The 24,204-nt window shown below is 33.3% G+C and overlaps 4 protein-coding genes across 4 annotated transcripts in view; 2 read left to right on the top strand and 2 right to left on the bottom strand.

The window, feature by feature from the left end:
• LOC131849455 (uncharacterized) overlaps positions 1–2,403 on the top strand; it is a 34,914-nt gene extending 32,511 nt beyond the window's left edge. Inside the window, exons 6-7 of the mRNA XM_059199535.1 lie at positions 987–1,170; positions 1,660–2,403. Coding sequence (XP_059055518.1) covers positions 987–1,170; positions 1,660–1,940 — 465 coding nt within the window. The 3' untranslated portion in view covers positions 1,941–2,403. The remainder of the gene's footprint in view (positions 1–986; positions 1,171–1,659) is intronic.
• Positions 2,404–6,273: 3,870 nt separating this feature from the next.
• Positions 6,274–7,573, bottom strand: LOC131849535 (uncharacterized). Its single transcript, XM_059199622.1, has 3 exons — positions 7,531–7,573; positions 6,932–7,081; positions 6,274–6,845 (listed from the first exon to the last, which is right to left on the bottom strand). Exons 1-3 carry the CDS (start codon positions 7,571–7,573, stop codon positions 6,274–6,276), a joined length of 765 nt encoding a protein of 254 aa, XP_059055605.1.
• Positions 7,574–7,923: 350 nt separating this feature from the next.
• Positions 7,924–8,580, top strand: LOC131849534 (uncharacterized). The gene has a single exon (XM_059199621.1). It carries the CDS (start codon positions 7,924–7,926, stop codon positions 8,578–8,580), a length of 657 nt encoding a protein of 218 aa, XP_059055604.1.
• A 2,131-nt stretch (positions 8,581–10,711) lies between these two features.
• Positions 10,712–23,986, bottom strand: LOC131849486 (acylphosphatase-2). Its single transcript, XM_059199567.1, has 3 exons — positions 23,852–23,986; positions 20,148–20,274; positions 10,712–11,712 (listed from the first exon to the last, which is right to left on the bottom strand). Exons 1-3 carry the CDS (start codon positions 23,913–23,915, stop codon positions 11,598–11,600), a joined length of 306 nt encoding a protein of 101 aa, XP_059055550.1. The 5' UTR covers positions 23,916–23,986; the 3' UTR covers positions 10,712–11,597.
• Between the last annotated feature and the right edge of the window lie 218 nt (positions 23,987–24,204).

Here is a 24,204-nt window from a genome sequence, read left to right as displayed (position 1 = left end):
GAGTTGTATGAAAGTATACAATACTCAAGTACAGAAGGCACTCAATTCTCCCTACCCAGTAACAAATCTAGCATAAAGTTTATTAGATCCAAAAATCTAGAATAGTTCTATAATATAGATAATAATAGTCTTCTGAAAGCTGTGATATATATCTCACAGTTATCATAAAATTAGAAAGTGAAACAGTGGTACATTTAGTTAGGTAGGCATAAAATATGTTAATCATTGTTTGGAGTCACGAACGGTCGTTTCCATAGCTATACAAATACGCTACATTCTGCTATGTTAATAATACAATAAATAACTTTAAATCTATGTTGTTAAGGTATTAGTTGATAAATCTTTTAATGATCATCCCAGTCGCCGTAGAATAAACAGTTGAGATAAGGAAGTCGGGGAATGTTTGACTTGAATTTTCCGTGTCGATTATATTATATCGGATCAAATATTATTTATTCTATCTTTGGTATTGTACTGTTCACATTATCCACTGCCGGTGAAATATAGGTATTTATCGTTTTGTATCCTTGCGCGGGAACATAGCTTTTTTTCCAGAAACAATTTACGATTCAGTTGGAACGGTTTTTCTTATATAAAAAATACTAGTGAGAGGTACAAACTTGACTATATAATAATTATATGCAGAATTATGTGTAATTCTGTCGCTAGCAACTGTTCTTTGTAAGCTGTCATATTTCAAATATAGCGTGGAAATTAGAAAGTAAGATGGCATAATGTAATCCTCGAAATGACAATACATTACAAGTGCCACAGATTCTTTACCACTTTACATCAAATGGTCTGTTAGCTGGTTTGACATTCCAATTATATTCCAGATTAAATTAATTTTCCTTTAGTAACGTTACATTAAGGGAAAACATCATCAAACATCAGGTATCTCAGAGGTTGACTATATGTTCTCAAACTTTCCCAACAGATGAATGGCTGAATGCAGAAATGAAACCAGATGTGTGTTCTCTACACAGATAGTGGGCTACGCGCTGGTGGTGATCACGTTCGCTCTCCAAGCGCCCATCCGGTGGGCGGCTGCGAGGCTCCACGGCGCGCCCAGGCTGCTGCTGGCCGACGTGTACCATCTCATCTCCTTCATAGCTACTGTCAACGTGTGGCGCGGCGTTTGGGGCTTGCTTGACGTGTACTGGTTTCCTGGTAAGTCTGTCAATTTTTAGAATAAATATCTAGTGCGGAACCTGACCACCGTTACTGGAAACGTTACGATCTTCCTTATTATCAAATTAGATTTAAAACATTAATATTTTAAAGCATAGTGCATATCCTAATAAGCACTTGCCTGTGCTAACTGTATACTCTGACGGGGCACTAGCGAGGATAAATTCCGGTCAATCAGGCCATTATAGTAAAATGATTTTTTGGTTTAACCATGTGGCGTTCTACCTGACATGTCATGGCTAGCGATGGAGTCATTAATCCCATTACAAAGAACCCCTTCTCCCCCTCAATTCCTTTATTTGGAAGCATTTTTAACTGCTGACGTCGTGATAAACGCAATACTAGGCATGTCTAGTCTACACATCATTGTGTATATTCCAACGTGACACTGATGATGCTAAATTGTCTTGAGTTACTACTATTATTATTATCAATGTAAAAAACCTATATGTGTTTTTTTCCATACAGAAACGCCCAAACTCAGCAATTGGAGTTCCCACATAATCAGTCTCACTCTGCTGATTCTTCTCAACTGTTCCAACTCTATACTTGTCAGAGGGGTGTACATTGATGCGGAGGAGCCGGCGGGTGAATGTGTTGTCTTCCCATGCCATTACCTTCGTCTCTATTTCCACAAAGAGCGGACGAAAAAACGACACAGAAGGGCCCTTGCTGCCGCCGCCGCAGCCTCAGCAAAGTTACCCGAGGATGCAAACCTACCGTTACAACTTCCTGAAGAGAAAGTTTAGCCTCGAATAATTTGCTAGTGATACGCGATAGACATTTCTAGTACTATATGTTGTTTAGTATTACTGTAGTTTACCAGTGATATATTTGGTAGTATGATATGGTTTGTCTTTCTTTCTGCCACACAAACTGACTGTAGTACATTAAATTTTGTTATTTTATTATTATATTTGTAACTTCTTGCACTTAGTATTGACATCAGGGGTTAGGTTGTATGAATGGAATTGTATGAGCTGATCACGCGATTTGGCGTTGCGCATTTTTTATTACATTCCATGTCATAAATGTATTAGGTTATCATAATATCAGTATACTGTATATATAACAAATAATTTTTCATTACCAACCTCAATGGTCTAGCACTTTAGCACATAGCATTACTTCAAATAGTTGCGGGTTCGATTCCTTGGACGGTACAAACATTTATTGATAAGTAAGAATAATTGCTTGTATTAGTCTGAGTGTTTACTTTGTATATTATGTATGTTTTTGCAAAAAACCTAAGTATCTAATGTATTGGGTACTAAATACCCATAAGATAAGCTCTGCTTAGATGAGACTAGACGGCGTTGTGTTAATTGTCCAGGGTTATTATTTATTTACCTATATATAACGGTGTACATTCAGAGCTGAGTGTAAGATGATTGTATATTTTATTATTAAAATAATCAGTCTAATTAAGTTTCATTAAGAAGTAATAACCCAGATTGTGAATCCTCAATCAATGCAATTATTGAAAACATTAAGCAGTTTCTACATGTGAGATAAACTTTTATTACTTTTTTACTTTCATTCTTAATTATAACGTAATATTTAAAGAACTATAGAAGTTTAGTCTCAGTTCATAATGTCTCTCTGCTTTTTTAATGTTTTTACAGTCTATTGTTAGAAATATGAAATACTGAAATATTATCAGAAATGGGTTGCTCGGTGCTCTCGTAAGCAGGTTTATGTGTCCTCCGCCTAAGAACGGCAGTATACATTCGATTTGTGGTCAGATTGCTCTAATACGAGCACCGCATATAGGTGAAAGGCGCCTTAATATTCAAAACGAAAAGGGCGGGGCTTAGCTATCAAATGCGCTAATCAATAATCGAAATCAGTACGAACATTAGTCGTATTAATCTGAGCTCACATTATCAGGTTTAGTCCGATCGCCCATGCCGACGACGCCATTCGATTGGCTCATTAAGAAAGATGGCGGGGCGTAGCAACCAATGCGCCAATCGGACGGCATCGATGCCATTCGACGTTACCCACTCTTATTGAATGTAAAATACTCTTAGAACAACCTGACGGCTAATCCATCGTATGCCACCGCACTAACCCACAAAGGAAACGTTATTGAAAACATAATTAGACGTAAGATAGTGATACGCTTAGAATTGGTTCGATTTTTTAGCAATTGAAAGACAGTAACCCAATAAACAGACATGTCGATTTGTCAAAACCAATGTTGTATAAAACTAGCTATAAGTATTCGTTCTAAGTCAAACTTCCATAAATGTATTAAATTACAATAATTAAGTTAATGTAAATATATTATATGTAAGTGCCTACATTATTGTATAGTAATACTATCTCGTCACGGAAGTACATAATAAATTGATCTATAATACAACATATCCGATTGTTTTTTATTCACTCATTACTTTTCTAACAATTTTAAGGTGAAATAGCGTCAGAAGCATCTTAATACAAGCCTTGTAGGATTTAAGAGACATATCCATTTCCTCAAAATATACTTAGATAGATGGATTCGTCTATCTAGCTCCAGGAAACTACATGAGAAAAAAAGACACAGAAAAAATACGTACAAAAGGTATTTACCTTTTCTACTATCTATACAGTATAAGTTATTTTTTATTTATTTACTTTAACTACTGCAGTTGTAAAGATCATTTGTAAAGGGGCCACCTTTACATATGACCTTTACAACGTCACCGGACGAAAATGACATGTTTAGTAGGAATTCTAAACCCGTGGACCTGACGAAATCGACTTTAGCATGAGGTCACAGCAAGAGATACAAATTTCCTAATTCCAAAACGGTCCACCGCTATTCTATCTGAAAGCTAGAAATGTTATGTTTTCTGGATTTATATAGTATGAATTGACCAAATTCTGGGCACTTCAGTTCTACCTAGGACCGTTGTACGTTCTTTGTATTGGTTCTGGTTAATTTTGACCAGACACTTGGTCCCATCAAGTGTCAGATAACCGAAATAGATTATATTAATAATGATAAGTGCCACATAATCCCAGATTATTTAACACTTATCACACTTAATCTGTAGGTACATATATTAAATATATTTCATAGCTTTATCTCGTGTAATTAAAAAATGCTAATGCACTATTGGTAGTCTCCGGGCAAATAATGAATAATATTTATCTGAATTGTTTAATTTGTCTACGCAAAGTCGTAACCTGCTCATTTTGTAAATATTATAATTCTTGTTTACTTTAAAATTAATTACATTTGAGATTATAAGCCTAAAGTAACATATTTTATTAACTATTGTAACAAGTTTTTCACGCTGAAGTTCAAAGTACATTAATTTTGGCAATTCCTATCGTATACTTTATTTCCATGAAATATATGTACAAAATTATTATTACTCCAAAAGGAGCAGTTTCCAAGTGTCGAATGTATACAGGATGTCCTAGACGACCGAACCCGGTAACAAGAAAGTCAAACAGTTAAGAAAAAAATAAAGAAAACTATAAACAAGTGTAAAAATACAAATAGGAAATTAAAAGCGGGTTTGGAGTACCATCTGCACTCCAGCCTGGCCTGTAAGCCTGTAAGCAAACAGCATTAGAGTAGTCCGAAAAAAAAAGATATTTAAAACAATTTGAAATTTTAATTCCTTTTTCATTAGAGCCCAAAAACAAGGAAGCAAAGAGTTGTGTGATGATTCTAGCTAAATGTTTGACCCGTGAGCTCATGGCGTAGTACTGAAATATTTACGATATAAATACGTAACAATTAAATAATGTGAATTAACTGCAGACAACTTCATATACATATAAAAACGATGTATTAAACAAAACAATTACGAAGACGGCACCAATAATAGAATCTATTTACAGTGATCTGGAATAAAACCAGAGTTCCTTGCACTGGATAATATATTACACTAATTATTTTTCCTAAGTTTACATCCTTATAACAATGCATTACGGTTGGAAATGGCCTACCCAGTGATAAGAGGAAAGTTTGTAACTTCATTGAGACAATGTGGAGATAATATTATCATGTGAATTACGCGTACGTTATCGTGAAGTTAAATAATACACATATAACTATGTTGTCGGCTAGATGCTTTATATTTGTATGCAACTCCTAAATCCGGTATTAGGCATCGCCATTACTAGATTAAATTAACACGTCATTCCTCGATTCAATATCTACATTAAAGACAATCAACAATAATGTGTGACATTCTTGTAGCTAGTGAAGTTACAAATTTCGTGTAAATTATCTAGGACCCCATACTTCGTGGGACCGGTCTCGCCGTTTTAAAGATCAGAACAAACAACAGACAGACGTATAGACAAAAAATGTTTCAATATTTTTTTTCATGAAAGTACCGACTACTTTTCAATTTTATGTATAGATACTTAAAATTAATAAAAAGAATAGCACATATCATGATTATTGAGGCAGTCTATAGCAATATCCTCAAACTCATTTTTGGCCTAACAAAACTGCCTAAAACGCACATATATTATTGCATATATTCAAAAGTAGACTTTTGATTCTAAATTAGGCATTGTAGCGTTTTTTTTCATAAATAGAATAGTATAGAATAGAATAATGTTTATTAAATTTAATAAATAATATAATATTATATCATATAAACGGAAATACAAACAATGTGTTAAATTGGACATAAAATCATTACATAAGTATACAAAGTGTATTGTAGTAAATCTCTACGAAATATCTCTTTATCTGTGTTCCATTTCCATAGAGACCTAGAAACGACCTTCTTAACATTCCATGAATATCCGATCGGGTTCTTGTATAACCTTTCTATAATATAGAAAACAGCATCCTACCCACCGTAACAAATATGTCGGATTGTACATTCTAGATGCACTGGACACCATTGCAATGGGCATAAATATATGAAATGAGCGACTTATGTTAACATTTAACTATCATAGTTTATAATAGTTTACTAACATAATATGGATGAATATCCGAATTACATAAATAAATATCTTTTTAAGTTTATAGCATCACATATACTATACTAAGTTGTAATACCGATTTGGATTTTTCAGCTATGGTGTAATATTGCTGTTATGAAACCTCTTTTTAGTTTAATTTTTATATTTAAAAAGTAATGTATTGAGCAATAACATCGGAGTTACGAAGTTTTCTGTATCACCACTTAGTGTTAATCTTGTTTTTACACGAATAATATTCTTACTGTCTTTAAATATATCCAACCTAAGTCTTGTTTTCACTTCATCGATATCTCCATTTTGTATTAAATATAATAACCGATTTTCTGCTTTTTCATACTCTTCTGCAGTAATATCCTTCTTATTCTGTCTATTACAATCGTATTTATTAAATCTTAAACACCATGCTACAGTTCTAACAATTTTTGAGTATTTTCCAAAATAAAGAAATCTGTCAGTAAATCTATAAACTTCCTGGACAGTTAAACATGTTTTCTTTATTTCTTTATTAACTTCACTTTCATCAGGAGGTACTTCACAATAAGGCCAAAGTTCTTGGGATTTCTTAAGCCAATCTGGACCTTCCCACCAACGACTTTTAAAAAGATTTTCAGCATTACAACCCCTTGACGGAAGATCAGCTGGATTAAGTTCACCAGGCACATGATGCCAATCATCTACGTGACTCCTATCTATAATCTCTTTAACTCTATTGTGCACAAAAACATTAAGACCAATTCCCCGTCTAATCCATGCTAACACAATGCTGGAATCAGTCCAATAGTACTCTTACAGTTTAATTGCAATGCATATTTTGCTTCTGTACATAATCGAGTAGCTAATAAGGCTGCAATAAGTTCCAGTCTTGGCATAGTGATGGGCTTTACTGGTGTAACCCTCGCTTTAGCAAGCACAAGTTGCACTGTTACTACACCAGCATATTCTGACCTCAAGAAGACACAACCAGAATAAGCATATAGACTTGCGTCACTGAAGGTATGAATGGTATTGTTACAATCAGACAGGTTACACTTGCTCAATCTTCGTGGAACATTTCTCAATTGATGATACTTGTTGGAGCTATTCTTTTGCAGACTTTTCTAATTCGAAAGTAAGTTCCTTATCCCAGTCCATTGTCCTTTCCCAACACTTTTGTATTAACAATTTTGGTATCAGTGTAGTAAAACAAAGAAACCCGATTGGATCAAAAATGCTCTGAGCTATCGATAATAGTACTCGTTTAGTAAGTTTTTTTATCAATTTGTTTTAAAAATGGAACTTTACAATACAATTCGTCTGTTTGTGAATTCCAAGTTACTCCTAACACAGAAGTGTCTGTTTGATTTATATCTAGAGTAAGACCAGTCACCCAGCAACGTAACTCAAACTTACCTTCATTCATAATATTTAAAGCTTCGTTGATAAATTTCTCCATTTCGACTTCATTATTCACACTAGCAACGCAGTTATCAACATAAAAACTATTCTTCAATAGACTGGCCGTTTTACATTCGTATTTACAATTATATAAATAAATTATGAATAACCATAATATACAATAGCAATATCATCGAATTATCCAATCCATCACATTATGTATGCTGCCAGAAGACATATTTATAACCCAGAATCATATATAGTGACAATGGTACTAATTTTCGAGGGACGAACAATATCTTATCGACGGTTAATTGGGATGACGTTTCTTCCAAAATATCAATCCAAAAAATATCATGGCACTTTATTCCACCTCAAGCGCCATGGTGGGGTGGATGGTGGGAGCGTATGGTTCGTACTATAAAAGAAATTTTGAGGAGAGTTTTAGGCAAAGCTGCTCTGTTAGAAAAAGAATTGTTTACTGTACTTTGCGAAACAGAAGCTGTCATTAATTCACGTCCTCTGACTTATATAGTAGATAGTACTGAAAATTTTAATGCTCTCACTCCAGCTATGTTTCTTAAGGTAGGCAATACTTCTACGTTTGATTTAAACCAAGTTAAATCACCTAACCTTACTACTCGTTATAGTTATATCGAAAAAATTAATACAGATCTACAACAAAGATTTCGGTCAGAATATTTATCTTTACTAGTACAAAAGAACACTAAAAACGAGAACAATCTTCAACCTGGGGATATCGTGCTTATAGGTTCAGATGATTTGAAGCGCGTTAACTGGCCTTTAGGTCTCATTTTAGAGATATGTTTAGGTGTTGATAATGTCGGTAGGGTAGCACGTGTTAAAACAGCAAAGGGTGAACGTGTTCGTGCACTGCAACGTTTATTTCCTTTAGAGTTATCGATGTTAGAGAGTATTCAGTTTCCACAGTCATCAGGGTCAAATGATAAAGTCGCAGATCCCGCTCTTGAGCCCGACAATCTTTTAACAAAGACAACACGTTCTGGTCGTCCTGTGAAACTGCCTCGACGTCTAAACCTGTGATTTATTTTTATTTTATTGTTGTTCTTTAGCATTGCGCACACGCAAGGTGGGGTGTATGTTATGAAACCTCTTTTTAGTTTAATTTTTATATTTAAAAAGTAATGTATTATAAAATTATTATTGCAAAAAAGTGACATTATATTTTTCTTTCGGAATTTCCTAAAATATTTTATTTCTATATATAAATCCATTCGTCCTATGTACCTGCTGTCCCAGAACCTATTATCATATATCATATATCACAACATCATCGAATTATCCAATCCATCACAATTGCAATTACACTATAAATAAAATAAATATCCGATTTTGAAATATAAAGTCACAAAGTTCAGGACCCGTTCCAACTTTTTGTCACATCACGTCACACTTTGTCACACTTTGTAGACCCCTCCTTAACGTGGCACGTAATATAAATAATATATGATGGCCCTTACCATTTCTATGAATTCGTCTCAGCAGTTGAAGCGTTAAATTACGACAGTGTCTTACTTTAAGTGGAGCTGAATGTATTATATTTAGCACATTTAATAATCTCATGACAGGACAATTCACACGCGCCATCTAGTATGTAAGTTAAGCTAGCTAAAGCTTGTGTTATGGGTAGTAGATAACTGATAGACGTACATAGATACAATTTTACTTCATAAATACATACAAATTATACATAGAAAACAATACAAATATTTGTAAAGTTTCATAAAAATGCATTCAGCAGTTTTTGTGTGAAAGAGTAACAAATAATCCATCCATATTCACACACTTTCGCGTTTATTATACTAGCTACTCGCCCCGGCTTCGCCTGGGTGTACATGTACCCCTAGAATCAGTCTGTCTATTAAAAAACCGCTTTAAAATCCGTTGCGTAGTTTGAAAGATTTACGCATACATAGGGACGGACAGACAGCGATACCGACTTTATTTTATACTATGTAATTATTAATATTAAGATGTATATAAAAACTATATCTATGTATTTATATTAGTTGTCTAGTACCCATAACACAAGCTCTGCTTAGCTTGGGACTAGATAGCGTTGTGTGAAACTAAGTTTTTATTATTAATTTACGTAGGTATATCTGCGTGGTAAAGCTAGTATAAAAATACAAACAAACATGATGTTGATTTCCCACACGTAGAGATAATGACAGTAGCTTTCGAATGACATATGATATAAATTTAATTCCTCCTTTTGTTTGTTATTAGTGTTATTAGTAACTACAGAATTAATGTTAGAATCGACAATGGCGATGTTCAGATATCTATTTGTACCTAAAGATATCGTATAATTAAAATTATAAAATTTTCCATTATTACGAATTATGTCATTTGTGATTGTCTATACACTTTCGTACAAATAATATTATCATATCCGTCTGTACGTATTGTATTTGAATCTAGCCGTAGTACATATACCTATACCTAAATTTAAGAAATAAACTTGATAAGTATAAATAAATAAGTAATAAATAACACTCGACAATTAACACAGCGCCATCAAACCCCATGGTAAGTAGAGCTTGTGTTTTAGGTACAAGACAACAGATGTAAATACTTAGATATATTTTTTTGGAAATACAGACAGACATCGAAAACACATAAACTGATACAAACTAATTCACCTCTTGCATCTAAATATCAATTTTAATTACAATTCCTATTATTTTCGTTCTGCTACTGAAATACAATCGAGAGGAAACCTAATTAACTAATTATAATACCGTTTATTTAATTTAATGGCCGCGAAATTCTAACATCGTCATATTCCAATGTGGATCAATTGGAACTTATTTCGAGAAAAAAGGTAGAATGGCTGTTAGTTACATATTTTCATTTCATGAAAGTTAAATATTTTTAGTGTAATATGGAGTTTAGTTTTAATTAAGGAGTGTAATATGATCCACCCGTATGCAACGGTTTATGCTGGCGGGGCACCAGTGGAGGATGATAAGATGAACATGAGGTCAGGGCAGTTAGCCCATCATGGTAAATTCACAAGGAATTTAACACAATGCTTTCCAGGAGGAACCATATGGAGATCAACCCAACATGGTGCAGGAGTTCATCATTGAAATAAATAAAAAGACATATTAAGTTTTTAATTTTATAATCAATAACGTACTTTATAAAAATATTATGATTCAGAAAAGCGTATATATGTTAGTCGCAATAGCATTCATGAAACTGAATAGCTTATAAAAAAGTGGATAATTGAAGATATTTATTAAGCTGTTCATACAAACAAAATTAATTATGTAATGAAAATTACAATTTCTATTTCTTTTCTTGGTGAAACCAGTTCAATTTCAAGAATACTTACTAGTACGTACTTTAGGTACATCGTACAACTATAACTTAAGAAAAATACTTCACAAATTAGTTAGTGTCTTTAATAAACTATAGACTTTTAATAACTGCCTATATAATGTGTACCAGAATTAACATATCTCCTGAATATACATTTTCAGATTCAGCTATGCACGGAATCATATCAGCTTTTTTCAGACTTGTCATAACTTAATAATGTTTAAAAAAATAGACCATTTATTCCGCCCTCTACTGTTCTGGAGAAAAATTGTAACAGGTATGCGTACAATAAATTAATCTTACCTATAAAGTAACTCAACTATTTGTGGTCTCATAAATTATTACAAGAACAACTTTGTTGATATCGAAGAGTGCATATATATGTGTGTGTGTGTGTTTGTTTTTAAACTTATATTTTTTTTTATAAATACTTACTCGTATGAAGCTGGGGCACGCCGCTAGTCTTACTAATATTACAAATGTGGAAGTTTGTTAGTGAGTATGGATGGATGTTTTTTTCTTTTTCAGGCAAAAACTACTGAATGAATTAAAATAATATATAATAAATTAATAAAACTCTACAAGAATATAGCTTATACGTCAGAATAATACATAATTATATGGAGTTAGAACCGCGGATACAATTAGAAATCTACATTTGTATAAAACCACGTAATATACCATTCACTTAGCTTATGTATAAGTACATATTAAAAACGTATGCTAAAATCCCTGTAGTCAGGTCGAACGAGGTGTTCCCAGTTGGTAAGATCACATTTTTCTATCTTGCAACCCGGAGAGCCCGTGGTGTTAAGCCAGTTGACCCTGGAACAATTTACCATCTTGAGGTTATTAGCGAACATTATACTATAAACTAGCTGTTTCTATATAGTACTTATATAATAAATAATAATAATAATAACATATTCATTTATTTCAGGCAACTAGGCCCATATTATAAATACCTTATAGACTAACATACATATAATATAATATTTAAAAACCAATACAACTATATTGTCTGTGTGATCACTGCACTGAAGACGGCAATCTGCCACGGTAGCGCCGATACACCACACCTTTCGGCCAGTAGTCCTCTTTCATGAAGGTGGGCAGTAAATATAGAGTGCTGCAGAGCCTTTGAGGCATGTAAAATTCTATGCAAAAATACAGATTTGTGGAGAGCTGGTGCCTGTACTAGGCATCCGAACAACCTGTATCACAGGTCACCAGGTCCCCCCACTAGATCTTACATGCTAAAATTTATATGTAGGTATATATAGAAATAGCGCCTTATGCGGGTAGTAAACATCGCATTCTCTATTATTAGATGAAAACCTCATGAAAATTCGTTCAGAACTTTAGGAGATTATCGCTAATGTACAGACAGACGCGGCAGTGGTCTTTGTTTTAGAGTATCTATACCTACGAATATCTTTGGTATTTGATATTTTGAATCCATATTAAAATCATAAATGCAAAGACGTAGCCTGCAAAATGTCACCTGCGTGAGTGCCTCAGGCTTACCTATTTCAGACATAGTGTTTCAATTGTAGGGTGCGATTAGGGAGTCCAATCAGGATAAGAGGAATGACATTTCTTTAGTGTGCTATAGAATGTGAATTAGTGCCACATAGTGGTATCTCGGGTATTATTAGACTATTATCACTTACCATCCGATAGATCGTCAGCTTATTACCATTCGAATTACGCAAAACAATAAAAAAATAATGAAACAAACAATATCATTTTCTCTTTTAAAATAGGTGGTAATCCTCGTTGATGTAGCTACCACTAATAAATTAACTTATATACGTCCCACTATTGAAATGTATTCTACTTCCTCCGCTACGTTGTCCTTAAAAATAAATAAATACATAGTTTCATATTTTTTTATAAAACAGGGAACAAACGAGCATTCTGCTCACCTGATGGTAAGTGATTACCGCCGCCCATGAGCACCCGCAACACCAGGGGAATTGCAAGTACGTTGTCGGCCTTTTAAAAAGGAATAAGCTCTTTTCTTGAAGGTTTCAATATCGTATCGGTTCGGAAATACCATTGCTGGAAGGTCCACAATGTGGTTGTGCGAGGCAAGAAGTTTCTAGAAAACCGCACTGTGGAAGACCAGACATCCAGATGATCAGGATGGTATTTCAGTTTCTGGCGGGTGGTACGGTGGTGAAACTCAGCAGCTGGTATTAATCCGAACAATTCCTCAGAACACTCCCCGTGATATATGCGGTAGAAAATGCACAGAGATGCAATATCTCGCCGCAAAGCTAATGGGTCGAGTCTGTCACATAGACGTTGATTACCAATGATTCTGGCTGCTCGGATCTGAATGCGGTCAAATGGAAGTAGCTGGTATTGTAGTGCTCCCGCCCCGAGATACGAACAGTATTCCATGTGCGGCTGGATCTGCGCCTTGTATAATTGAAGTGATGGGCCGCCGTGAAATACCGTCTCACTCTACTGAGCACACCAAGCTTTAGCCTTGTCCTCCAAATGACCGCAAAACTGAACGGCACTGTATATATTAACGCCAAGGACCTCGAGTTTTGGCTTCACATCAAGGAGAGTGTCTTGAAACTGAGGAGATACGATAAATGGATTCTTTTTAGCGGTAATGTATTCAGCTACATTTTGAGTATGCAAATTGAAATTAATGTTAACATTAAATAAATAAATATTAGTAATGAATATTTATCATAATCATTCCTCTAATAAAATTTCAGAAGGATATTTGACGGCCTCGGTGGTCTAGCGGGTTAACATAACGCCTTAATTCCAATGGTTTGTTTCCTCGTACGATGCAAACATTTACATTCATAAGTATGATTGTTTGTATCGGTCTGGGTGTATTCTATATATATTATGTATGTATTTACAAAAAAATAAATATATCTAAGTATAAGCATATATCTGCTGCCTAGTACCCATACCCAACTTTTGTCTTTGATTATTTGAATCAGTCTAGGTATTTTTTGTTTATATTATGTATGTATTTACAAAAATATGTACATTATATATGTATTTGTATCAGTCGTTTAGTACACTAGTTTTGTTTATAAAAATATCTAAATATTTATATCAGTTGTCTAGTACCCATTATACAAGTTTTCCTTACCGTGTGACTGGATGGCGCTGTGTTAATTGTCCAGGTTATTTATTTATATTAATTTTTCAATTGGTAAAACTAAATAAACCGAAACTTAAGTATACAACATAAATATTATTAAAATAGAAATAATCTTAATTAATTACAGTTCACATATCTATTATTATCGAACACGATGAATTTGCAGTATTTCCTCATGCCGATTGGTACAAACATAGGCGCGTACTTTAATATTGTTATCTCCATTCAGTACCTATGTATATTAAACATTTGTCACCTCTTTTAGATATACGCGAGTATTAAAGGAAAAATATAAATCTTTAGGGATTACATTATTTTTTCCTGTTCAATTAAGTACTTCATGAAATGATTGGACTTAATACTAATAACCTAGTGGACACTCACGAGTGTATCTATATAGCAAAATCAAAGTATAAAAGATAATCTAATATGTAGGCAATATATACATAATGCGTATAAAGTTGATTTGTTTGTAAAAAGTTAAATTTTCTCGAGTGCTTTAAGGAATCAAATATCCTTACTGTTGCTTTTTAATACATTTACGAAAATATCATTTATGCTAGGAAAAATATAGACAATTAAAAAAGAGTTAGTGATAACACTCATAAAAGCTTACGTAACAATAATAAACAGGGTTTACTAAATGCCATTAAACTAAAGTTATTAATTCATTTTAAAGTAATTGCGTAAGGTTTTACTACAAACTACCGCATCTGTTCTAAATCAGCCTGAAAAAAGATTCAAATGTCATATAAAACACTTTCTCTGTAAAAGTGCTTACCATAAAATTGAAGAGTTTGTATATGATAATGTTTTTGTAGAATATACTTAAATTGACAACGCTGACAATATTATCTTATTGCACTAGGAATGAGTGCATAGCGGTTTCTATGTCGATTATCGCATGCCTCTTATTTATTATTGTATAATTATTTATTTCAAGCAACATTTATTCAAAAACAAGTTTCTTGCTCATTCTTCTTGTGATGAGTAACCGTTCCGAATGAGTGGTGTAATAAAAAAATATGACTATTCAGAAGTACTTGCATTGAGTTTATTTGAATAAAGAATATTTCTATTTCTTCGAAGGAGAAACTAATGGAAACCTATACAAAATAAATCAGGGTCTAACTGCGTCTACGTATGAGACGTACTCCATAAGCCAAATTTCTACGCGACGCTATCAATTTACTGTCGAATCGGCGATTTCCTGCCACTATATGCGACATAGGTCAAATGTTCTTAAACTACTCACAAACTTCAACCATATTGCGACTACAAGGCCTGCACGACTATAAATATTATCATGGGATATGTTATATATAATGTTAAGATATAAAAAATATATACAAAGATAAAACCTTTGTTTGGCATATATATTTTTTATTTATTACATATTATGCATTCTTTTTTAAATAAATATTTTCATGTTGATGTAACTATATCCCTACCAAACTATTTCTTTATAATCTCTGATGGAGAAAAAGATATTTTAATAATATAGACGTTTATAAAAAAAAGTTTGTACTTGAAACAATAAAAAGTAAAATATTAGTTAAATTATCGTTTTTTCAGAATCTTTTTACCGGGCAGAACCACATTGTGGAATCGCTTTCCAGAAAATAGTATTTCCGAACCTTCATGAAAAGAGCTTATTCCTTCTTACAAGGCCGGCAACGCTTTGCAATTCCCCTAGTGTTGCTGGTGTTTATAGGCGGCGGTAATCACTTACCATCAGGTATCATACATATAGGTATCCTCTTTGTTTTATAAATAAATTATGTATTATATATATAATATAATATATAATCTATTTATAAAATATTATTTAGTTTTACAACGTATTCTACAATGAAACGCTAAGTTCACAACAGTTGTTTCTGCAGTCACGTATTAAATTGAAAAATTTATTTACTTTATATAGAATTTTTATTTTCTGCTACTATAGTGGCAAATAAGCAATCTGATGGTAAAAGGTTAATTAACTTGACAGATAATGTGCAAAGTTTACATTATCTGTCAAGTTAATTAACCTTGAAATATGAACTTGATCGTAAAGTGTCATCAATCAATTACCTTTGACATCCAGGTTCCCCCTGGAAACCATCGTGATAAATTCCTTGTAAAAATGCCACTATGGGCTAACTGACCTGACCTTGTGTTCGTCTTATCGTCCTCCACTGGTGCCCAGCGTATACCGTTAACGCAGGCATGCAACGTTCCATTATCATCCATAAAAAAACCAAATCCCATGAAGTGATCTTAATACAATTTTTACGCCTGACATTTATAGCACGTATGTTCAATTAAGTTAAACGCGGAAGGAGATTTGCTATTAGTAAATAACTTGTGACATTACAGTGAGAGAAAATAATAGAAACAGTTCGTTATTGTCATGGTTGAGGTTGCAGTAGATGTATTATTTTTGTATAATGTATCTAATTTATACAGAAATCCTAGAATATTATGCCGCCTAAATTTTGTATATATATATTTATAGATTCACAAGGTTAGTAGGTATCTCCTAACCTTGTGTATAAGCCGAAAACGAAATTTCACCAACAGTGTAATAATGAAAATAATTTCATAAAACTACATAGAAATCCCACAAGGTTTAGATGTTCGAATTTGAATAATTTTGTATATTTCTTTATTTGAATATTATACATATACTTAATATTATTATTATTAATAAGTACCATTTCATAAATGTTGTGGTTTCGGTACAATTAAAGAAACAGAAATATCGTATTTAATACTTTTTAACACAATAGTTAGAAAAAAATATAATTTTAACTATTTATACTGGATCGTTTCGAAAGCTCTAGGCTGTAGGGAAGAATTCCCTGTCGATGACAAGCGGTGCTATAGTAAAAGATGGCGAAAGAAATCACGTATGAAAAATATTATGTAATTTTTTTAATATTTAATAATTCTCAGCAATCACCTTAGAATATCACTAGTCAATGGATTACTTGTTACAGTTAATGACTAGTTAATACCTGAAGTACATGCGACGCGGATTTTATGTTGATAAAACATAATCTGCCATTTATTCAATAAATCGCTAGAAATGCGACTAATATGATATATTCATTAATCCCATTTTTCTATGGAAACAATTGAACTATCCATCATTTGGAATGTCACAGCCAAATCCTAACTGGTGTTCCGTCATAACACGAAAATATAGGACCAAACAGATTTAGATTTAAGATAAAACTTTAATTGACATATGCCACGATTGTGGTACTTAATATAGTGAATTGATTTCATTTCACTGTAATAAGTATTACTTATCTATTTACAACGGGTTTTCCTTAAAAAAATTGCCTTTTACAAATTGAGTATCGTATTCTTCTATAATTTGGTTGAGTATATTTATTCAAATAAACTTAATATTAGCGCTTTTGAGTCTTACTAATATTACAAAAAGATCCGTTCCATAGATTTTGCGTGAAAGTGTACTCTCAACTTTCACGCAAAATCTACAGAACGGATTTTGATGAAACGTTACGGTAATATAGTTTAAACATCAGAATAAGACATAGGCTATAATTTTTACGCGGGTAAAACCTTGTACCTAGTTAGTAATCTTTCATAATAATTAAAAAATCCGTATAAAGCTAAACTTGATTCCATTATAGCAATCATATAATATTTCTTTGGGTCTACCGCTCTTTTGGAAAACAGTATCATCACAAGAAGAACGAGCAAGAATCTTGTTTGTTGTTCTTTCAAATAAAAGTTGTTCAGTTAGCCAATCGTGGCAAATAATTTATTATGATGGTATCTAGGGGGAATTTGCTCGGTGGTCAATTACATGGTACATTAGCAATGAGTTTATTAAACCAATTACAACCAACCTCTTCGCTCCTACCATTTTAGTTACATAAGAAGTTTATTCTGCATTAATGCCTATCATTGAATTTGTAAAAAGTTCCTTTATTTGCCTTTTATTAGATTCACGCAATTAATTAATATTACAGATAAAGATCGTCATTAGGTTTCTGTATTAAGTGTATTCACCCATACGCCTTGTTTTTACTTTGTATGACACTTTTTGAGTAGGTAATATTGTAAAGGCATTTCGGATTCTCATATATTTTTCTATTTATATATTATTATGTTTTTATTTATATTTTTCTGTATATATATACATATAATATCTATACATATAAATAACATTGGAGTGTCTGTTTGTAATATTGAAATAACTGTTTTTTAATTCATGCATGAATATAAATACGGTATATACTCCAAAATATATTTTTTTTATTTTGTCTGTCTGTCTGTTTGTTTGTTCCGGCTAATCTCTGAACTGGCTGGACTGATTTTGACGGGACTTTTATTGGCAGGTAGCTGATGTATTAAGGAGTAACTTAGGTTACTCTTATTTTTGAAATAATCTTTTATTTAGAAAAATTAAGTTATATTCTACGCCTACGAAGTCGCGGGAGCAGCTAGTCTATTATATAAATAAACGGTAATTATTATGTGTGAAATGCCCGCTTAGATATTTGTATCGGAAGACAGCGTTCCCAACTTTTTAACGGGACAACGACAAACGATTCTTTTTTATACCAGTACTGGTCTATATATATACTAATCACGTAAATAAAGATAAAGTGTCATGTCACCGAACATTGCAATTCTACAGGCGTATCTCACCCATCAAAATAGAAACAGTCTGTAAAGCAAGCTGGGCGGCAACTTTTTTTTTAGCCTGAACAATTCACACAGCGCCATCTAGTCCCGCGGTAAGCAGAGCTTGTGTTATGGGTACTAGACAAGTGATATAAATGAAACAAAGCTAGTGTACTAAACGACTGATACAAATACTTATATATTGTACATATTTTTGTAAATACATACATAATATACACAAAAAATACCTAGACTGATTCAAATAATCAAATACAAAAGTTTGCAACGTGCGAGGAATCGAACCCGTGACCATGGGAAGTAAAGCGGCGTGCTAGACCGCTGGACCACCGAGGCCGTCGATTATAGATGCGATTATATGAGAGATACCTACCTATAGAGATAATTTGAACAAAGTCTACCATAGTCTAATGATGTGTAACTCAAAGGTTTCGGTAGTATGAAAGCCTGGGCAAAAGGTATGATAGTATATCTCTTGTATTTGCTAATAAAGATTAGATATTATTATTATCAGTACGAGTATAATTAGGCGAAAGTAAGTACTTGAACGCACGTGTATTGTGTTGTTAAATAAAACTTTGTGGCGGTACCTTTATAGAAGTCGAATAGAAATAATCTTTATCCAAATAAACTCTGTACAAGCACTTTTGAATAGTCACATTATTTTTATTCTACCAGTCATTCGGAACGCAGTCTCAACACAAGAAGTATGAGCAAAAGACTTGTGTATTGCTCTTTTGAATAAATGTTATTTTTAATAAATAATTACACAACAACAAGTAAGAGGCATGCAATAATAAACATAGAAACCGCTACGCATTCATTCCTAGTGCAATTAGAAATTATCATCAGCGCTATGAATTTTAAGTTTTGTCTACAAATAAAATATTATCATTTACAAACTCTTCTATTTTATAATACACATTTTTACAATAGCTAGGTTTGTCCTACTCCGACTAATAAATAATCCTTACTGATATTATAAATGCGAAAGTAACTCTGTCTGTCTGTCTGTCTCGCTTTCACGCCTAAACCACTGAACCGATTTTGGTACACAGATAGTCTAGACACTGACAAAGGACATAGGCTACTTTTTAATGTGAAGGTTCTATGGAAGTATCGTCATTTTACGCGGACGAAGTCGTGGGCGCAGCTAGAACTAAATAAATTCTAGTTTTATGTAAAGTTTACCAAATAGGTAACAATAAAGATAAGCTAGATGTTTAAATATTTCAAAATCCTTATTAAACCACTAGGACCATTCGTTTGTCATTTAAAAATCGTTTAGTGAGTAACATACTACCCAGTGTGTTTTTACAGAGTTTTTAAAATTTATTAAAAGGTAACTCGACAATTCCTTCAAAAACAGGGCAATGACGTCAGTGCTTGACTGCCGGTCATCATGTGTCACAGAACTAGCTACGTCGCAATTATAGTAATCGTAAATACTAACATATGATCGATTGCTGCTTTTGTGCCCTGTATCTTGCCCACAATAGTGCCTTTCTTAGTGTTCTTCACCCATCCACCTACGTTCAGCTGCTCAGCTAGCTCCTTACAGTACTTCGTGAAGTAGCAGCCTGAGGAAAGGAAGGATATATGTTAAGATTAAACAATAAACTATATGCTCTATAAATGTCCTAGGATTAGATAATTTACAGAAGCTATGCAAGAAGTGATAAATTATAGCGTTGTGAAGCATCCGCTGTCATGGAGTGAATTATTTTCGATTACCATTCGTCGTTATGGTAAACGGGTGCTACTTATAGATTTGCCAATTTCTTAGTTATACTCATCAACGGGTGCTGTTTGTATGGACTGGGCTGCTCTGATAACTATTACTGATTTATTTTGTTAATCAAGTTGCCATTACATTTATTATCTGGCTATTTCGCAGTTTGACATTTTTTTTCTGCCGAATACATTATAACGAATTATCGTTTTCAAGATAAATAAAAATGAAATCTAAACGTATCACGTAGATATAATTATAGTTTTGAATAGAAAATGTTGTTCGTTTTTGTACTGAAATATAATTAACATTGGTACATGAAAAATATATTAACATTCGTAAATTCTTCTTCTTTCTCACCATTCCTCAAACCGGACCGTTTTGAAGTTGGTTTTGAAAATAAATTGAAACCATTAAAACCGTTTTGAAATTAAAGTAAAATAAAAAAACGTGTGCAATTACATTCTTACTTAAAGTCTTCACCAGTTATATTAAAGCAAATTTGTTCCTCTGAAAGATATAAATATAACTAAACAAAATGTTTAGTTATGTTTTATACTTATCTGGTATATTTTTAAATTCGTGTCTTTTAAGCTAACTTTTTCAGAATAAATAAACTTAAAAAGCGGTTTTTATTGACTATTTGTTAATTAATAATAAACCAATGTCCCATTTTAAGTAAAAGTCAAAAAATAAATGGTCACGTTAATCATAAGCCATATACAGGAAGTATTACGTGACGAAATGGTGATCATTTTACCATCCAAGATAATAAAAAGTACCACCAATGAACTTGATTAAACAATTAAAAATCATCCGACAAAATTAATCCGTGATAGCATTGTGATTAATTATTATGTATTCATGTCCATAAATAGATTATCATTAAGTAAAAATATTATTTGTTAGATAAGCCTATTTTAAAAAATAGTATATTGTTTTTATTGTACTCTTTTAAATTAATTATAGAATATATACTTTATTGCACTTGTTAAATATTTTTCGAACTATTGATTGCTGATTGCTGTTGGCCACAGCTGGACTTTACAGTTTCAAGTACAGTAAGCGATTACAGATGGCACTCCAAACCCGTAGAATTACTTATGGAGAGGCTGAAGGCCAACTCCTGCCTAACGGATCCGACTTTAGTCTGAGAGCTAGCTAGGGGCTTGAACCTCGGCTTAGACTTGAACTTCGATCCTCGTATGATTAGGATGGAGGATAGATCAGAGGGGGACTTGTAAAATTAAATATATTTATTTAATGTTTAACTCTGTTATGCTAAATATACAGCTATTCCTTGTTGTACTAAAATACTACCGGATTAAGAAACCACCTGTATAGCTTGGAAAGATAGTCATCCTAATCTACGCATTTATCGACATGATATCATGGAAAATAAACAAGTAAAGTTTTTTGTTCCAAACTCGAACTCATGCTCTTCAGTCTATAATTTGGGGTAGAAAACTAACGAGCCACGAGGCACTCTGTTTATTATCACGTCCAAATCGTCAATTGACATCGACCCAGTTGCGATCGGCTAAATATATCGCAAGATGATCAAAGACTCCACATTATATGCATGAAGAAAATGTATTGATAGGCTATTTTTTTTATGATGATGGACTGATGATAGCCTGAGCTATAGGTATACAGTATAACGGAATAAGAAAAAGATGATTATGAAATCGGCTGAGTTTTTTTATGTACATCGATCGCAAAAAAAGTTGATTGTTGGTAACCATGACTTAAAATAACAACATCACGAAGATCATGCCATATTATGCCGTTACGATATTGAAACCTTCAAGAAAAGGGCTTATTTCTTCTTAAAAGGCCGGAACGCACTTGCTATACACCTTGTGATACGGTGATCATAGGCGGTTGTAATCATTTTCCGTCAGGTGAGCCGCAAGCTAGTTTGTACCCTGTGCTACAAAAAAAAATATGCCCGTAGTACATTGCATACTTTGTCATTCCGGAGAAACAAGATTTCATATGGCTGTTCCAAATAATTCACTGTCATATAACCCCGAATGGTTACCCCAAACACAGCTTATACAAAATAAATAAATAAAGTTATGAAAATAGTTAGGTTAAGAAAATTATTTAAATAAATATTTCATACGTTTGTTGATGTTGTTGTATGTATATGTAAGTGAGTAGGTGCATATGCATCTTTTTCTTGTTTTATTATCAAAAAAAGAAAAAGAAATTGTTTAATATATCTAAGCCCTATTAGTCGTAATTTGACAAGAGATGAGATAATGATTGACAACTTACGAAATTCTTGCCAACAATCTCTTCTACCTGTGTTATGAATAGATTACATATGTATATGTACATGTATTATATAATACATATAACCATGGGTATATAGTGAGAAATAGCCTTCGATAATAATAACAGTCTCAAGGTTAAGCTACATACGACGCGGACGGAAATTGGATGAGTACCCACTCAATTATATTCATCCATGTTTTATAGTAGATAGCATTACGGCCGCTTTTTCGCTAGTCGGGACGTGTTTCATATTATTACCTACTACATAGCCACGCGGTTTTAGCCGCAAAAAAGTCGGCCGGCATGATTCCCCGATTTGTTTGCCTTTACATTACATCGACTGTCTGCGCTATAGGCTCTTTTTTCTCTCGGCTTCTAAAGCATAATATGGATAGAGTCTGTAACCTTCCTCACATATTGGGCCATAATATGTAAATTAACATTTCTGAATCCAAAATCTTCAAAGAAGCAACCAGCTAGTCATTTCGGAGATTAGCGTTACATCCATCATTCTATTCTATTTGCTAATTCTTGCAAATTTCACATAAAAACTACTTCTCAACTTGTGGTGCAAGCGGTGAATGCAAAGTTTTAGCAAATGTTAAAAATTTTTACGTAGGGCCTGTGGCCTGGGCCTTACGTAGTTGTTAGTTATGTCTTGAAATTGCCACCGGCGCCCTTCCTCTTAAAGTTTCATGAAATTTCTCTAGAGATAGACTTTGTACAAAGTCATCTGTGTCACCCATTTCAGCCATCAAGGAGCTCCGGTTGCAGGGTGAAATATGGCAATTTAATAAGCTTGTATGGCATGAAGATGATATCCGCTGATCATCGCTTTCATGTATTGATATTTACCACCACGTGTACCATTAACAATACATTTCAAAATGTATTAACAATTTATATATTTTTTTCTTTTCTTTGTCAACAAAATATATTAAGGTCGCCGTAATTTCTATTAGCCTAGACATACCTCTACTGCATACATACAATTAATAGACGAATCATCGCACAATACACCAGCACAGAAAAGAAAACTGAAATCAAAACCTTAATACATATTGGTTATTGGTTGGTACAGTTCGTGCCCAGTACCCGTCAAGTCACTCCACTTATTAAATAAAATAAATGTGTGGACCAACCTTGAACTTGGCCATAGACTTCAAACTCAACAGACGCCAATTTATTCGGGTCTTCTGTGCCCATCGTCGGGAACTCACACTTGACCGTTTACCGATAGATTTTTCGTACGGCTATCGCCTAACGCGGCCAAGAAGATCACTGTTGGAAAAGTGCCCCGCCCAAATGCCAATGTTACGTACAACGTCCCGATTTATTTATATATATATACATATATCTACTAAGTACATATATGAGATTTACGATGATACTAAACATAATTCATTGCAAGTAATTTGGTACTAGAAGTGCGCTACGGTTTCACTCGCCGTTATTTTTGAAGGAAGTCGTATAATCACTGCATTTCGCCGACCTC

The sequence above is a fragment of the Achroia grisella genome, unplaced genomic scaffold, assembly GCF_030625045.1.
Source record: "Achroia grisella isolate CSIRO2021 unplaced genomic scaffold, CSIRO_AGI_Agris_v1 utg642, whole genome shotgun sequence".
Lineage (NCBI taxonomy): Eukaryota > Metazoa > Arthropoda > Insecta > Lepidoptera > Pyralidae > Achroia > Achroia grisella.
The sequence above is the reverse complement of the archived record's forward strand: the minus strand, read 5'-3'. Positions and strand labels throughout refer to the sequence as shown.

Bases quoted from the DNA above. Each gene is read 5' to 3' on its own strand.
- LOC131849535 (XM_059199622.1), bottom strand. From the start codon at position 7,573: ATGGAGAAATTTATCAACGAAGCTTTAAATATTATGAATGAAG. The intron at 7,082-7,530 runs GTAAGTTTGAGT...TCTTGAGGTCAG, and splicing joins TTTAAATATTATGAATGAAG to AATATGCTGGTGTAGTAACA. The intron at 6,846-6,931 runs GTAAGAGTACTA...TGCACAATAGAG, and splicing joins ATATGCATTGCAATTAAACT to TTAAAGAGATTATAGATAGG.
- LOC131849534 (XM_059199621.1), top strand. From the start codon at position 7,924: ATGGTTCGTACTATAAAAGAAATTTTGAGGAGAGTTTTAGGCAAAGCT.
- LOC131849486 (XM_059199567.1), bottom strand. From the start codon at position 23,915: ATGGGCACAGAAGACCCGAATAAATTGGCGTCTGTTGAGTTTGAAGTC. The intron at 20,275-23,851 runs GTTGGTCCACAC...TCCTTTCCTCAG, and splicing joins AGTCTATGGCCAAGTTCAAG to GCTGCTACTTCACGAAGTAC. The intron at 11,713-20,147 runs GTTAGTATTTAC...AAATTGTTCCAG, and splicing joins AAAGCAGCAATCGATCATAT to GGTCAACTGGCTTAACACCA.